At 44.6% G+C, this 15,042-nt stretch overlaps 1 protein-coding gene across 3 annotated transcripts in view; it reads right to left on the bottom strand.

The window, feature by feature from the left end:
- The window catches only part of LOC137546582 (uromodulin-like), a 73,676-nt gene that overhangs the window by 22,825 nt on the left and 35,809 nt on the right, over window positions 1–15,042 (bottom strand). Inside the window, exon 10 of one of the 3 annotated variants that reach the window (XM_068269228.1) lies at window positions 8,799–9,079. The exons of 1 other annotated variant lie outside the window; for it this stretch is intronic. In XM_068269228.1, coding sequence (XP_068125329.1) covers window positions 9,027–9,079 — 53 coding nt within the window. In that variant the 3' untranslated portion in view covers window positions 8,799–9,026. Of the gene's footprint in view, window positions 1–8,798; window positions 9,080–15,042 lie in introns of those variants that run through there. One more of the 3 variants, XR_011026294.1, reaches the window with a different exon arrangement.

The raw sequence follows: 15,042 nt of genomic DNA, 5'->3' as shown, positions 1-15,042 counted from the left end.
AGTCAGGGACTCCCTCTCCAGGTGTCCTTGACTGCAGTAGGGTCTTCTCTACTTATTGGACCACCTGCTACCCCGGTGGTCCAAAGATTACTGTTGCACCAAAACACTTACACACTCAGGTGTCTAGAGGTTAGACATATTTGATTATTGGCGATTCTGCAGATCCCCAATAATCAGGTATATCTGTATTCTTGGGGATACTGCAGATCACCAAGAATCAGATTCTCTCTCTGGTTGCTGACACCTATCGTTACAGAATGCTAGACCAAAACAATATGGACGCACTTAGCACTCGTCTGGACACACTCACCACCTCGGTGGAAAATCTCATCAGAGTGATGGACGGTCAGCAGGCCCAGATCTCTGCTTTATCTGGGTCACTACAAGTCCTACAGACAACTGTCAATTCAGTGCGATCCCCTCCAGTCACAGACTTGAGAATGTCTGTACCGGAAAAGTTTTCTGGCCATAGATCTGACTTTCAGAATTTTAAGAATCGTGTGATGTCATATTTTGAATTGAGGCCTAATCTGTCAGGGACAGAGGTACAGAGAATTACCTTTATCAAAACCTTACTCTCAGGGGATGCTCAAACCTGGGCGTATAATTTACCAACAAGGCATGAAGCACTTAGGTCAGTTGAAGAATTCTTCAAGTCCATGGCCATAATTTATGACGACCCAGACATTGCGTCTACCTCTGAGCGGAAGCTAAAAACCTTGCGTCAAGGCAAGGATCCAGTGGAGGTCTATGCGGCTGAGTTCAGGAAGTGGTCAGTGTCGGCTAGGTGGGGGGCTTTTGCACTACTAGATTGTTTTTTATCGGGGTTGTCAGACGCAGTTTCTGGGCTGATGTTGGGATACCCTGAACCTAAGACACTTGAGGAAGCAATCTCTCTGGCAGTGCGTGCGGATCGTCGGTTACGATACCAAAAGCAAACCCGTGGTAAAGACAGGGTTAGATATGTCTCCTATGCCACGTCTCCCCCTACCTCACCACCACCTGAGCCAATGCAAATTGGTCACTCCAAATTAACTCGTTCAGAGAAGAATCGTAGGAAGACGGAGCAGCTTTGTCTATACTGTGCAGAGGAGGGTCATATAGTGCGGAACTGTCCCAAGAAGTCGGGAAACGCTGCCGCCTATGTGTAGTCAGAGGTAATACCCTGGGCGCGCAGTCTTTACCTCTACATAATGATCATCTGTTACTCCCTTGTTCGGTCACATGGGAGGGTCAGACTGCTTCTACGGAAGCCTTTATTGATTCTGGTTCAGCAGTTAATTTTATCGATTACGAGTTTGCAAAAAGATTGGGTATACCCATGCTTCCCTTGAATCAACCGATCTTGGTCACTGCGGTAGATGACTCTCCTCTGCAGAGTAACCGCCCCTTGTCCCAGACTCCTAATGTGCATCTCAAGGTGGGGGTTTTACATGGGGAGAGTCTGCAATTTCTGGTCTTGCATATGGCAACCTCTACCGTCATTCTTGGCATGCCCTGGTTACAAATCCACTCACCTCAGATAGACTGGGTTACGGGTCAGCTAACGAGCTGGTCGTCCCACTGTGATCATCATTGTTTAGCGAAAGTAACCCTGGGTAATACCAACGTTCAAGTTGAAGGTGTACCAAGACAATACGCAGAATTTGCTGATGTCTTTTGCCCAAAGTCAGCAGACAAGCTTCCCCCCCATCGTGCCTTTGATTGTCCTATCGATCTGAGATCTGGTTGTATGCCGCCCAGAGGTCATCTTTATAATCTGTCTGGGCCAGAGAAACTAGCTATGCAGGAATACATCAGGGAAAACTTGGCGAAAGGGTTCATACGTCCCTCTCGGTCACCAGCAGGGCAGGGTTTTTTCCGGGTAAGAAAAAAGACGGAGGTCTCCGCCCCTGTATTGATTACAGAGGTCTGAATAAGATCACTGTGAAAAATCGCTACCCTTTACCATTGATTGACGATTTATTCACACAGGTGACCAACGCCAAGATTTTTTCAAAGCTAGATCTCAGGGGTGCATACAATCTGGTTCGCATCAGAGATGGGGATGAATGGAAGACAGCCTTTAACACACCCGATGGGCATTACGAGTACCTGGTGATGCCCTTCGGGTTGTGCAATGCGCCAGCCGTCTTCCAGGAGTTAATCAATGAAGTTTTCAGGGAAGTGTTGGGGAAGTTTGTTCTGGTTTATTTGGACGATATACTAATCTTTTCGTCCAACCTCGCTGAACATTGCAAGCATGTCAGATGGGTATTAGAGAGGTTACGACAGAATCAGCTGTATGCCAAACTAGAGAAATGCCTCTTTGAGGTAGAGTCGGTAGCCTTCCTAGGTTACATCATCTCCACTTCTGGTCTCTCGATGGACCCAGGGAATGTTTCTGCTGTCCTGGACTGGCCTCAGCCCGTGGGGCTGAAGGCACTCCAGAGGTTCCTGGGGTTTGCCAATTACTACAGAAGGTTTATTAAGGGGTACTCTACCATCATCTCTCCTCTCACCAGTCTCACCAAGAAGGGGGCTGATACTCATCATTGGTCACCTGAGGCTCATACGGCCTTCTCGACTTTAAAGAAGCTGTTCTGTTCTGCCCCAATACTGAGGCATGTTGACGTCGCCTTTCCCTTCATTGTAGAGGTTGATGCCTCAGAGGTGGGGGTAGGAGCGGTGTTGTCACAGAGGTCAGGATTGCAGGGCAAGCTACATCCATGCGCTTACTTTTCTCGCAGATTTTAACCTGCCGAGAAAAATTATGACATCGGCAACCGGGAGCTCCTAGCCTTTAAATAGCTTTTGAGGAATGGCGACACTGGCTGGAGGGTGCAGAACATGTTATCACGGTTTACACAGACCATAAGAATTTGGAGTATATCGATGGGGCTAAGAGACTTAGCCCCTTCAGGCCCGGTGGTCCCTGTTTTTTGCTAGATTTAGATTTATAATCACGTATACTCCCGGAAGTAAGAATATCAAGGCTGATGCACTCTCTAGGTGTTTTGAGCCTGAGTCAGTGCAGTCTACTGATCCGGAGACTATCCTGCCTCCAAAGGTAGTCCTGGCAGCCACTGAGACTTGGAGAGATTGGTCAACCACTTTGAGTCCCTATCAACAGGATGTTCCAGAGGGGAAGCCAGAGGGGTTCATGTTTGTGCCACTGCCCTTTCGGTTACAAATTCTACAGTTTTTTCATTCTCACAAGAATGCCGGTCATCCTGGAGCCACCAGAACTCAGGATCTACTGGCTAGATGTGCCTGGTGGCCTAGTTTGGCGTCTGATTGTAAGGAATTTGTAAGGGAGTGCACGATCTGTGCGAGGAGTAAGCCCTCTCGTCAGGCCCCCGTGGGCACGTTACAGTCTTTGCCAGGCCCCAATGAACCTTGGACTCATATTTCCATGGATTTTGTGGGTGAACTCCCTCGGTCTGAAGGCAAGTCGGTCATTTGGGTGGTAGTAGATCGTTTCAGTAAGATGGCGCACTTTGTCCCTCTGAAAGGACTTCCCTCGGCCCAGGAACTGGCTGATCTCTTCATCCAGCACATCTTCCGGCTGCATGGCATTCCGGAAAATGTAGTGTCAGATCGGGGAGTCCAATTTGTTTCAAAATTTTGGAGGGCCTTTTGCCATCAATTAGACATGGAACTCGCATTCTCATCAGGCTACCACCCTCAGACCAACGGCCAGACCGAGAGAGTTAACCAGTCCCTGGAACAATTTCTCAAGTGCTATGTTGCTGATGCGCAAACGGATTTGGTAAAGTTTTTGCCGTTTGCAGAGTTTGCGCACAACAATCTGAAAAGCTCTCCTTCTGGGTATTCCCCTTTTCAAGTGGTGTCTGGTAGATCACCTAAGTTTGCTCCTTTGCCAGTCACATCAACTCCTTTTCCAGCTCTGGAGGACTGGCAGAGGGCCTTGAAAGAGATTTGGGGAATGGTTAAGAGGAACCTAGGGAAAGCTTTCCAAACCCAGAAGAAGCAGGCAGATAAACATCGGTCGGTAGAGTGGAGATTCTCCCCTGGAGATCTGGTGTGGGTATCCACTCGTCATTTGGCCTTGAAACAATTGTTACCCAAGCTAGGTCCTAAATTTATAGGAGCATTTCCAGTGGCCAAGAAGATTAATAATGTCACATATGCTGTTGATCTCCCACCCAGCATGAAAGGTGTGAGATCGTTCCATGTGTCCCTGTTGAAACCAGCTGTACAGGTGGACTCCTCTTCCCCCCGTGTTGGTGGATGACCAACCAGAGCATGAGATTGAAAAGATTCTGCATTCTCGCCTGGTGCAGAATTCCGTGCAGTATCTGGTCCACTGGAAAGGATATGGCATAGAGGAGAGATCTTGGGTGCCAGATTGCCGCATGCATGCGGAGGATTTGAAGAAAGAGTTCCATGATTTACATCCTGGAAAGCCTGGTGGAAAGTGTCCGGAGTCCACTCCTCGGGGGGGGGGGGGGGGGGGGGGATACTGTGATGAATAGCGGAAAAGCCGCCGCATGTTTTGACAGTAAGGTGGCTGATTCCGCGTCTGATGCGGCGGTTTGTCCGCAGCAACATGTATCTGGGCTGTCTGGACCTGGTAGTGCACACAGATGGAGAGCTGCGCGCGCGCTGCAAGACAGGCTTTTTATGCCAGTAGGAGGAAGATCAGCTGATCAGAGCGGTCAGCTGATCCCTGATCAGTCAGGGATTGGTTGATGGGAGCTGGGCGGCGCTGTGGAGCGCTTTACTATATATATATCTCCTGCTGTTCAGTTGCTGGTTGTCTGGCGTTGCGAATGCCTATGTGTTAGCACTCAGACCTTAGTCAGATCCTTCAGTGTGGTGGAACCAGGAGGACCTGGGAATCCACACTTAGCCAGTTACTGTATATCATCTGTGTTATTCTGTAGCATAGTCCAAGGGTGTTGAGATCACGGCCCTCACACCCCAGACTAGGAATACTGTATATCATCTGTGTTATTCTCTAGCATAGTTCCAGGGTGTTGAGATCACGGACCTCACACCTCAGACTAGGCCTTGTTCTGATATCTGTTATGACCCGTAGCTTTCCTGACTATTCTTCTGATCTCTGATTTGGTACTTTGCATATCTGATACTCTGTTGCCGACCCGGCCTGTCCGACCTTCTGGCTGTCACCCCCCGCAGGGTGTCCAGCCTTTCCGCAGGGGTCCCCTGCTCTACAGAGGGGACACTGCTCCTTATCAGTCAGGGACTCCCTCTCCAGGTGTCCTTGACTGCAGTAGGGACTTCTCTACTTATTGGACCACCTGCTACCCCGGTGGTCCAAAGGTTACTGTTGCACCAAAACACTTACACACTCAGGTATCTAAAGGTTAGACATATTTGATTATTGGCGATTCTGCAGATCCCCAATAATCAGGTATATCTGTATTTTTGGGGATACTGCAGATCGCCAAGAATCAGATTCTCTCTCTGGTTGCTGACACCTATCGTTACAGTTAATTTGAAAATAAATGTCCTTCATTTTAAACATAAAACTTTCATGTTTTTTATGGGCTGCTTAGTGTATGTATTTGGCCACACCCCTTTAGCACCTGCCCTTGAACCAGGTGGAAAAATGGGAAAAATTAGACAGGAAGGAAGGGGAATAGAAGTCAGCGATGTACAGCCGGGTGAAGGAAATAACCCTGTTTGCATATGGCTCAGTTCGCATCTATGCATTTTAACTGAAGACCTTTTCATAGTGCACTACACCGTAAGAACTGATCAGTTAAAACATATCAGTTTTTAGGGTATAGTCCTGAGTTCAGTCACTTCTTATACTGTATAGTTATATAAAAATGTATTTTCAATTTTAATGTGTGCGGAATCATTGTGACCTATTAGGCTTTGATTACCTAAATACAAAAAGTTTGTATTGGACCCCATTTTCTTATTTGCCACATGGGATAATATTTATCCTACAGAAAAATATAGTACATATTTCCCTATGGTAACTTATTACTCAGCAGGTTTACTATAGGTGATGCAAGATGATGTGGTTTCACCTGTTGTTTTGATATAATTTATCAGACAGAGAGTCTACTTGAAAGCCAGTGAGTCAGACAGGCAATTAGTTGGGAGGGAAATCCCTTTGTAAAACAATGCACATATCTCAGCGTTTATCTCTATCAGTATTTAGGGCTTACCCAGAATGTCGGTATCTGATATCGCTATTTGATTAGTTATAAACGTTGCCATTGGCTACCTTTCAGTTAGTCAAAATGACAAGTACAACTTGAAATGTAATCATGTTTTAGGAGATTAGCTTTCTAATAGTTAGTCTTTATGAGTCAGACACCATGTAGAAATATAAGTACAACAAAAATGTGTGCCACAATTCAGTTTGTCCATAATGTTCATGAGACGTGATCTACTATTACACACATTTGCACAAGACAAGTGCTTAGGTTAGCATTACAAAAGTGTTTTGTGTTATTTCAGGCTGGCACTGGAATAGGTAATTTTTAAACAAAATTTAAAGAAGAAAATGTACCATTTTCCTGTGAATCACCAGTCTGGAACCTTAAGGATTTGGCTTGTGGCCAGGAATAAGGAGGAACATTCAAACAAGAATGGAAAAATGCTCTGAATACTGGTCAGTCAGGTGTACAGAGCACAGATTTGTGGGATGATGGATGGAATTCTGAGCTTTGCAATTCCAAGCAGAATGTGGTGTTTTTGATCAGAACTCATAAATCTGTCATCTGCTTTCAGAGTGTCTGTTTTTCATTTCATTGTTTCAATAAAAAAAAAAACGCTTACCTTCTTAAAACAGAAGGTATTTGTGATAATTCAGGTTGGAGTGAGCATTAGATGTCTCCCATGATGCACCACTTCTGTATATGTAAATCCATGCCATGCACTGATGAGGATCAACCAATGCGAAACAGTCTGTATGCATTTTGGATTATTGTGGCTCTGGACAATTAACACAAATACACATCATCACATCATTGCATTCCAGCAGTTCTGGAGGTGTGGTAGCCTTACAGGGACAGCAAAGAATGTTTTGCATATTTAGCAGTGATGCATCGTGAGAGACATCATATGCTCACTCCAACCTGAATTATCGCATATACCTTCTGTTTTGCTTAACATTTTAGTAAGAGGGCTTTTTGGTCCTTTGTAGCTCCTTACACACTGCTAGGAGTTCTGCTTTACCATGAGCTTGCCGGGTAGTCTGTACTTGTTTCAATGACTATGACTTTATTCCAAAGCCCCGAACATGCTATTGTCCCCAAAATTACTATGGATAATGTAAAGAACATGCAAAGAAATGTCCCACATGGAAAAAATGTAAAAAGAAAAAAAAATAGTTTTTTTCATAAATTGAAGGTAAAAATGTATACCGCATTTTTCGGACTATAAGACGCTCCTGACTATAAGACACACCTAGGTTTAGAGGAAAAAAACAGAGGAAACCATATATACTAAACCTGATGCATCCATGTTGAAGAGGCATCTTGTGGAATATGCCCCCTTTGTACCTCATGCCCCCTTGTACCTTGTGTCCCCCTGTGTCCTCCGTTTGTCCCACTGTGTCCTCCTCTGCATGGCCACAGTACAGGGAGTCCTGACATTGTGATGGGTGGGAGGTTGGTATTGTCAGGCGTTCACAAGTCAGGAACTCCGTGTATTTGGACTATAAGACGCAGTGACGTTTTCCCCCCACTTTTGGGGGAGAAAAAGTGAGACTTATAGTCCAAAAAATACAGTAATCTCTTGGTAAAAGGGTCCTAGCACATATCCTCAGACTAAGTCCCTCACTGCATATGTCTGCATCATTGGGGTTTCTACAACATGTGCTTGATGATCTGATATAAGGAGAAATTTAGACACACCATACTGTGCCTCTTTCCCTACTAAATGTCCATTATGGTGAAAATCTGTAAAATGTATGTATATACATATAAAATGTACCTCTGTCTCAGAGTAAAATGCACTATAAATTATTTTTTCCCTATGTCACTTTTATAATAAGTTGTAAACACAGCTTTGAGAGATTGCGAACTAGTCCATCTCCTCATGGAGGATTCTCAGTATTTCCTTTATTCTTTACAAAAGTACTCCCTACAAAATATTCCTCAGATGCACACTATTTTGGCAATTGCACTGTGCACTGCCATCCAGGGGGTGCTTTCGCAAATAAAGGATTTTTTAGAATCTCTCATTAGGATATGGACTAGTCCAAAACTTGTAAGATTTGTGATAGTGACATAGGATGAAAATAATGATGGCGCACTTTACTCTGGAGCAAATGTACATTTGATATGTAAGCATGCACATGTATTTTGAATTTTACAATTTTTCACAACTGCAGTCCCTTGATTTTAATGAAGCTGTGTATAGCTGCAGGAGCAGTTGGCCATGGCTCTGAGTACAGAAGACAACATGGTAGTTAGCCATTTCTGTATACTGATGCTGCTCGCCTGTGCTTAGATGCTGCTCACCTCTGCTCTGTACAATGTGCAATCACTCAGCTTAGTAAGATACTGCCTCAAAGAAGAATAAACAATAGATTTTATACTGTATTTTCCAATATCCTGGCATTACAGTAAAAAACATGCAGTGGGGCTGGTGACGAAGCAATGAGTATGGAAATATCACCTATTATACCTTGATGAAACTTGCTGGAGAAATGAGCTGAGTTGTCTTTGCATGTTAGAGTGACATGTCCTAGGTTGTAGTCTATATAGATGGAGCAGATGCATGACAGGGAGAAAGGAGGATGATACGTATTGAATAGTAGAAGTTTTATTGCTGGACATGTATGAGTTCATGCAGTATTTTAATGAAGGGTCTGCACTCAGAATATACATATAATTTACAGTTGTAAACATAATCGTGTTACAAATTTGCTTTGTTCAATTTTGAGTTCGGTTTGGCTTTAATATGCATTGTTCAAAATCTTTTTTTTTTAATGCAAAACCATGCCATCTGCAATGGTTCTGACCAGTTTGTAAACAAAACAAGATTTTAGCCAATTAAGTTTTTTAAGAATCACAGGAATAATTGCATTGGAATCATGAATTCAGCTTCCAGAGGGACAGTGCTTCACCACACAGGAAGGCATGTTCTAAAAAAGCAAAACACATACCCGGTAAATGATTTATAAAATTAAGAACAAACTATTCTAGATATATAACAATGGGGAACAAAAGAATAATTTTGTTCAGCGATATGAGGTTTATTAGCCATTTCAATTCACACAATAGTTGTAATTACTGAATGTATACTAGGAAGGATTGGCTCAGGTTCTTACAATAAAGTTGTTCATTTATCTAGTGATGTATGGGCAGATCGACCAAGAAACAGATCTATCTCTGATCATATCTGATCAGAGAGAGAGAGATCTGTTGTCTTCCCATCAACCAGGCTGATTCCAGGTCGATTTCAGCATGAAGTCTCTCAGGAATCGGCCTTGTGATGCATCATCTGCAATCTCGCCACTTTCGTTGCTGCCCCCCCAAATGTTCATGTGCCCCTCGCTGCCCATGCATTCAAATCTCTCATCTGTCCTGCTGCTGTGAGTCCAGCTGCTCCTTCCTCATTCGCTTCCCACGTGGCAGCCATGTGGGACTTGAATATGTAGAAAAAGGAGTAGCTGGACTCACAGTGACCAGACAGGGGAAAGATTTAAATGCATGGGCAGCGAGGGGCACACGTTAACCAGCTCGGGACTGCAACAGTAACACTCTCTATCTTTGATGCAGTGTAAATTCTACGGTTTCCAGCGGCCAATCGCTGCTCACTACAGCCACTGATTCGGCTGTCATGTGACTGCTGAGATTCTGCCTAGTGGTAGAGTCAGTTTCATTGGCTCCTTACCAGGTGCTCACTGTGAGCCAATCAGAGAGATCACAAACAGAAAAATGAAAAAAAGGCTCTGGGCCGTAAGGGGCCAGATTCGTGTGCTGTGAAATGGGTGCGAAATTAGTTAACATTTGGGGGGACAGCAACGAAGGCAGCGGATAAACACGAATGACCATATTTTACAGCTTGCTCATTCCATACATTTAGTCAAATCGTTGATCAGGCATTCATCAACTGCCTATCAAGCTCTATGCTACCAACAAAGTGGCTACACTAAATAACCATGCTTAGTTTGTTTATAGGACAGTCTTGCAAAAGAATAATGTTGGAGCTGAAATGTATGGCCTCCAAGACCATATATTGGTGTGGGAAAAGCTACCTAGTTCATTAATAGAAAGGCTTCACTACTGTCCTGTTTGGTAAAAATTTCTTGTGCAGTAAATTACTCATGCGGTAAAAAATATTTTTTTTTTATTGAGTATTCACTTATGGCTGATACACACAATATAATTTCTGGCATGTCCGATCTGCTCTCCAGAGGCGGCCTTAGGGGAGGGCAAGTGTGGCAAGTAGGGTGATCGCCCCAGGTCCCGCACCTGAAGGGGTCCTACTGCGCTCGCAATGAGAGCCCCGTTCTTCCTGGTAAGCTTATGCTCAGGCGTTGACCCGCTGATTTACGTAATGCGCATAGTACTCCCAGCCATGGGTGTGCAAAATACCACTGACCCAGCGCCGACCACTGCGAGTCTATGATAATCAACCTCTAACAGGACTTAGGAGCATCTTATTTTGAAATTTGCTAAACAGGTAAAGACTCTACAATACCACCAACAGAATCAGAGTCAACCAGCAAAGTCAGGCCAACAAACACAACACATATCACCCTGTCCCCTGGAGGTGCTGCAGAAAAGGCATGGGGAGCTCCCCATTCAGCCAAGCGCCCATCCCCAGCCAGTCTGGTACACACCCCTAGCTCCCCACCAGCCAGTATCTATCCCAAGCTTCCCAGCTAGCGTAGTACCAATCTCCAGTTTATTGGTTGGCTTAGTGGCCTTTGACAAACGTAATTGTTTTTAAACAATAATAAGGCATACTGTATTAGAAGTGGACAAGCCAGTGAGCATGGTGGCATGGTGGATGTCCTACACTTATGGCTCTAGGCCCCACGTATCACACTCGCTCCAGGCCTCACGTACTCTAAGGCCGCCTCTGCTGCTCTCGATCATGAACAGATTCTATTTTGTGCAGTACTAATCTGAAAATCAATCCCGCTTTCGATTTGGAGCAAATCCGACATGCTGGAAATTATTGCATCGATCCATCTGCAAATTGCATTGTGTGTACCAGTCGTAAGATTTTAACAAACAACTTTATGACAATTCCCAAACATTTTTACCTCATGTGGTATTTGCTGTATTTTTGCAGTGCATGGAAAATAAAAGGCAGATGTGATACAAATAGCATTTTTGTTTATTAAACTGACATGTAAAATGCAAATCCAAGCTGCATAATGTTGACATAAAATTTGTATCAGCTCAAAACCATTATCATAACAATTTTTAATTACTACACATTAATATGGAGAATTTGTGTTACATAACACATGAAATCAGGGAAATATGTTTTATTTACTTTCTTATTTGCCTTAATAGTTTAATTAGTTTCCTCCCTTCTTTCTCGCAAATGGATCTTTGTTATTTACCAACAGCTCCAGGCTGGAAGTAACATACCATACTTCTCATTTGTTTTACTGCTTGCGCTATTCTTTGTGAATTGGCATTTATGCAGTGTTTACCTCACAAATCGGTAATTTACCTCATTAGTCAATAATTTTAATTTTCCATGAGTCAACAGCCTTAGTGAATTGACATTTCACAAAACGTTGGATAAAATCAGTTGTTATTTGCTTTACCGCATGTGGTTATGCTTTGTGAATTGAGGCCTAGAGCAAAAAAAAAAAAAAAAAACGTTCAACCACCTCATATAAAGCCTGGACTCATGAAGCAGTTTGTCAAGGCAGTCCACAAGGGTGGTGTTTGCTTTAAATATATTTGTTGAACCTTTAAAGAAAACCTGTACAGAAAAAAAGTTACTCACCTCAGTATGGGGAAGCCTCTGGACCCTATCGAGGCTTCCCCCGTCCTCCTGTGTCCCACGGCGGTCTCGCTGCAGCCCCCAGAACACACAGGCGACAAATCCGACAGCCTATGCAATATTTACCTTTTCGGGCTCCAGCGGGGGTGCTGTTGCGGCTCTTCTGATGGAGATAGGCGAAAATAGCCGATCTCCGTCGGGTCCACTCTACTGCGCAGGCGCAGGAGACTTGCACCTGCGCAGTAGAGCGGCCCGACGGAGATCAGCTATTTTCGCCTATCTCTGTGGGAAGAGCGGATACTGCACCTGCGCTGGAGCCAAAAGGTAAATATTTACATCGCCGCTGTGGGACCGAGGAGGACGGGGGAAGCCTCAATAGGATCCGGAGGCTTCCCCCACCCGAGGTGAGTACCCCCCAGGGGAGTTTTTTTATTACAGATTTTCTTTAACCTTACTGGCGGTATGATTTTCTCTTGATTTTAGTCTAAAAGAGGTACAATTTTTTCATAAGCTTTTAGACCCTAAAAGCAAGTAAAAATCATACCCCCGGAGACTTGCAGCAGCCCCTGCACTTATTCACCTCCCTGGGATTCAGCACTGCAATTCTCCCTCTGTCCTCTGGGTGGTGCTATAATCCTATAGTGAGATTGAAGGGTGTCATCGAGACGATAGATGGCAATCTCACCAGAGGGATCCAGAGCCTCCGAGGATCGGAAAGAGAATGGCTGCCAGCGTCTGGATCCCTGGGAGATGAGTCTAAACGCTTGCTGCAGGCTATGCTCTAGATTAACCTCATGGTGTCTACCTTGAATAACAGCAATCCTATACTTTGTATTGGAGAACAAAAAGCTCAAAAAGTTGCAGAACCCGCAATTGCAATTTAGGGAAATCACAATTGCTCCTGTGGAATCACCACTATTGACTTTCATTAGCCTAGGACTTTTGAAATTTCTGGTGACCACATTATTATTATTATTATTATTATTATTATTTTTTATTTATATAGCGCCAACATATTCCACAGCGCTTTACAAAGCACAATAAGATGACAAGGGAAACATAGATATACTAACAAATTGTAAAACAGAGTTCCAAGCAGCACAAATATTGTGACAAAAACAGTAAACATTAGGAGGAGGACCCTGCCCTTGCGAGCTTACAATCTAGTGGGTAGTGGGGGACACATTAGGTAAGGGGGTGGAGGATGGATGAGGCAGTGACCCTTTGCCTCTGATTACATTGTGTCAAATAAGTAAATAAGGGCTATAGAATGTTATAAGCTTGTCTGAAAAGGTGTGTTTTAAGAGTGCGTTTGAAGATATCCAGGTTTGGAGCATGACGTACAGGCTGTGGAAGAGAGTTCCAGATAAGAGATGAGGCTCGTGTAAAGTCTTGGATGCGAGCATGAGAGGAGGTGATCAGCTTAGAGGCCAGGAGAATTTCTTGGGAGGAGCGGAGGTTGCGGGAGGGACAATATCTTGAGATTAGTGATGAGATGTATAGAGGGCACAACTCATGGAGGGCTTTGTATGTTAGAGTCAGGAGTTTGAACTGGATCCTCTGGGTAATGGGTAACTAGTGGAGAGAACGGCACAGTGGGACTGCATCGGAAGAGCGTGTGGAAAGGTGAATGAGGCGGGCCGCTGAATTTAGAAGGGATTGGAGAGGTGCTAGCCTTTTTTGTGGTAGCCCACAGAGCAGGGTGTTGCAGTAGTCTAGGCGGGAGATGATTAAGGCATGTACAAGCATCTTGGTGGCCTCTTGTGTGAGGAAGGGACGGATACGGAATATATTTTTGAGCTGGAAATAGCAGGTGGTGGTTAATGAGGCAATGGGAGGTTTAAAGGAGAGCTCTGAGTCGAGTATAACCCCAAAGCAGTGGGCCTTAGTGGTTGAGGTTATTGGGGTGTTGTCTACCATTATGGTTGCAATTGGTGGGGGTGTAGATAGCGATGGTGGAAAAATCACAATTTCCGTTTTACTTATGTTGAGTTTGAGGAAGCGGGAGGACATGAATGCAGAAACGGCACGTAGAAAGTCGGGGACTCTAGATAGTAGTGGTGACAGATCAGGAGCTGAGAGATAGATTTGGGTGTCATCCGCATAGAGGTGATACTGGAAGCCAAAAGAGTTAATTAGTTGTCCCAGGCCACGGGTGTAGACTGAGAAAAGACGTGGCCCAAGAACAGAGCCTTGAGGTACACCAACAGACAGTGGGCGTGGGGAGGAATTGGTGTTAGAGAAGGACACAGTGTAAGAGCGTCCAGAGAGATGAGAGGAGATCCAGGAATGTGCTTGTCCTTTGATTCAACCACATGATTGAAACAGCCCAAAACATACTGATAAGTTAACTACCTGCAGACCGCTGCACGCCCATGGCCGTGGCTGCGGCAGCAGCCCCAGGACCGCCCAATGCCAATTGATGTCAAGTCCTGGGGCTGCACTTTGCAGGAGATCGCACGCAGGGTGCGCACACATCTTCTGCTCGGGGGGCGGAGCTCCGCCCCGCCTTTAGTCTCCGAGCGGCTACTGTGGGTCCCAGCCCACACATTTTGAGATAAAGGATAAAATGTAAGTTTACCCACATGGTTTTAACTGCATTCACAAAAATATACAACTATAGTCACTCACACAAAATGTAAGTACACAACAAGATAAAAATAAAAAGGACACAACAATCATGAGGTGTTGGACAAATACCCTAACCATTTAAATAGTGTAGATATTTTGCATGATTGATTATGAGCCAATGAAAAAATACCATTGTATAGGAGGACTACATGTTTTCATGGCTACCATAGGTACACTGTGGCATCCCTGCTGTCCTTCCCCGCCTCCTTTTTACTACCTTGGAAAACCTTCCTCTAGCCCTCCCCTGTCTGCAGCTATCCATCCGGCGGAAAGTGCATCAGTAATACTTACCATTTATGCAGCGACGACATGGACAGTATTTACACATGTAAACCTATTCTCAGCCAGTGCTATCCATCTATCCAGGGCCGGATTATACAATAATAGGTAGCCAAGCAGGGCTAGATTTCAGGAAAGGACACAGGCCCGGGCCTTGGGCAGCTACAGCCCAAGGGAGCACCTGCACATGAAATAGGGGTTGCAATGTATGAAGGAGGAAGC

The sequence above is a fragment of the Hyperolius riggenbachi genome, chromosome 2 (genome assembly GCF_040937935.1).
Source record: "Hyperolius riggenbachi isolate aHypRig1 chromosome 2, aHypRig1.pri, whole genome shotgun sequence".
Taxonomy (NCBI): domain Eukaryota; kingdom Metazoa; phylum Chordata; class Amphibia; order Anura; family Hyperoliidae; genus Hyperolius; species Hyperolius riggenbachi.
The sequence above is the reverse complement of the archived record's forward strand: the minus strand, read 5'-3'. Positions and strand labels throughout refer to the sequence as shown.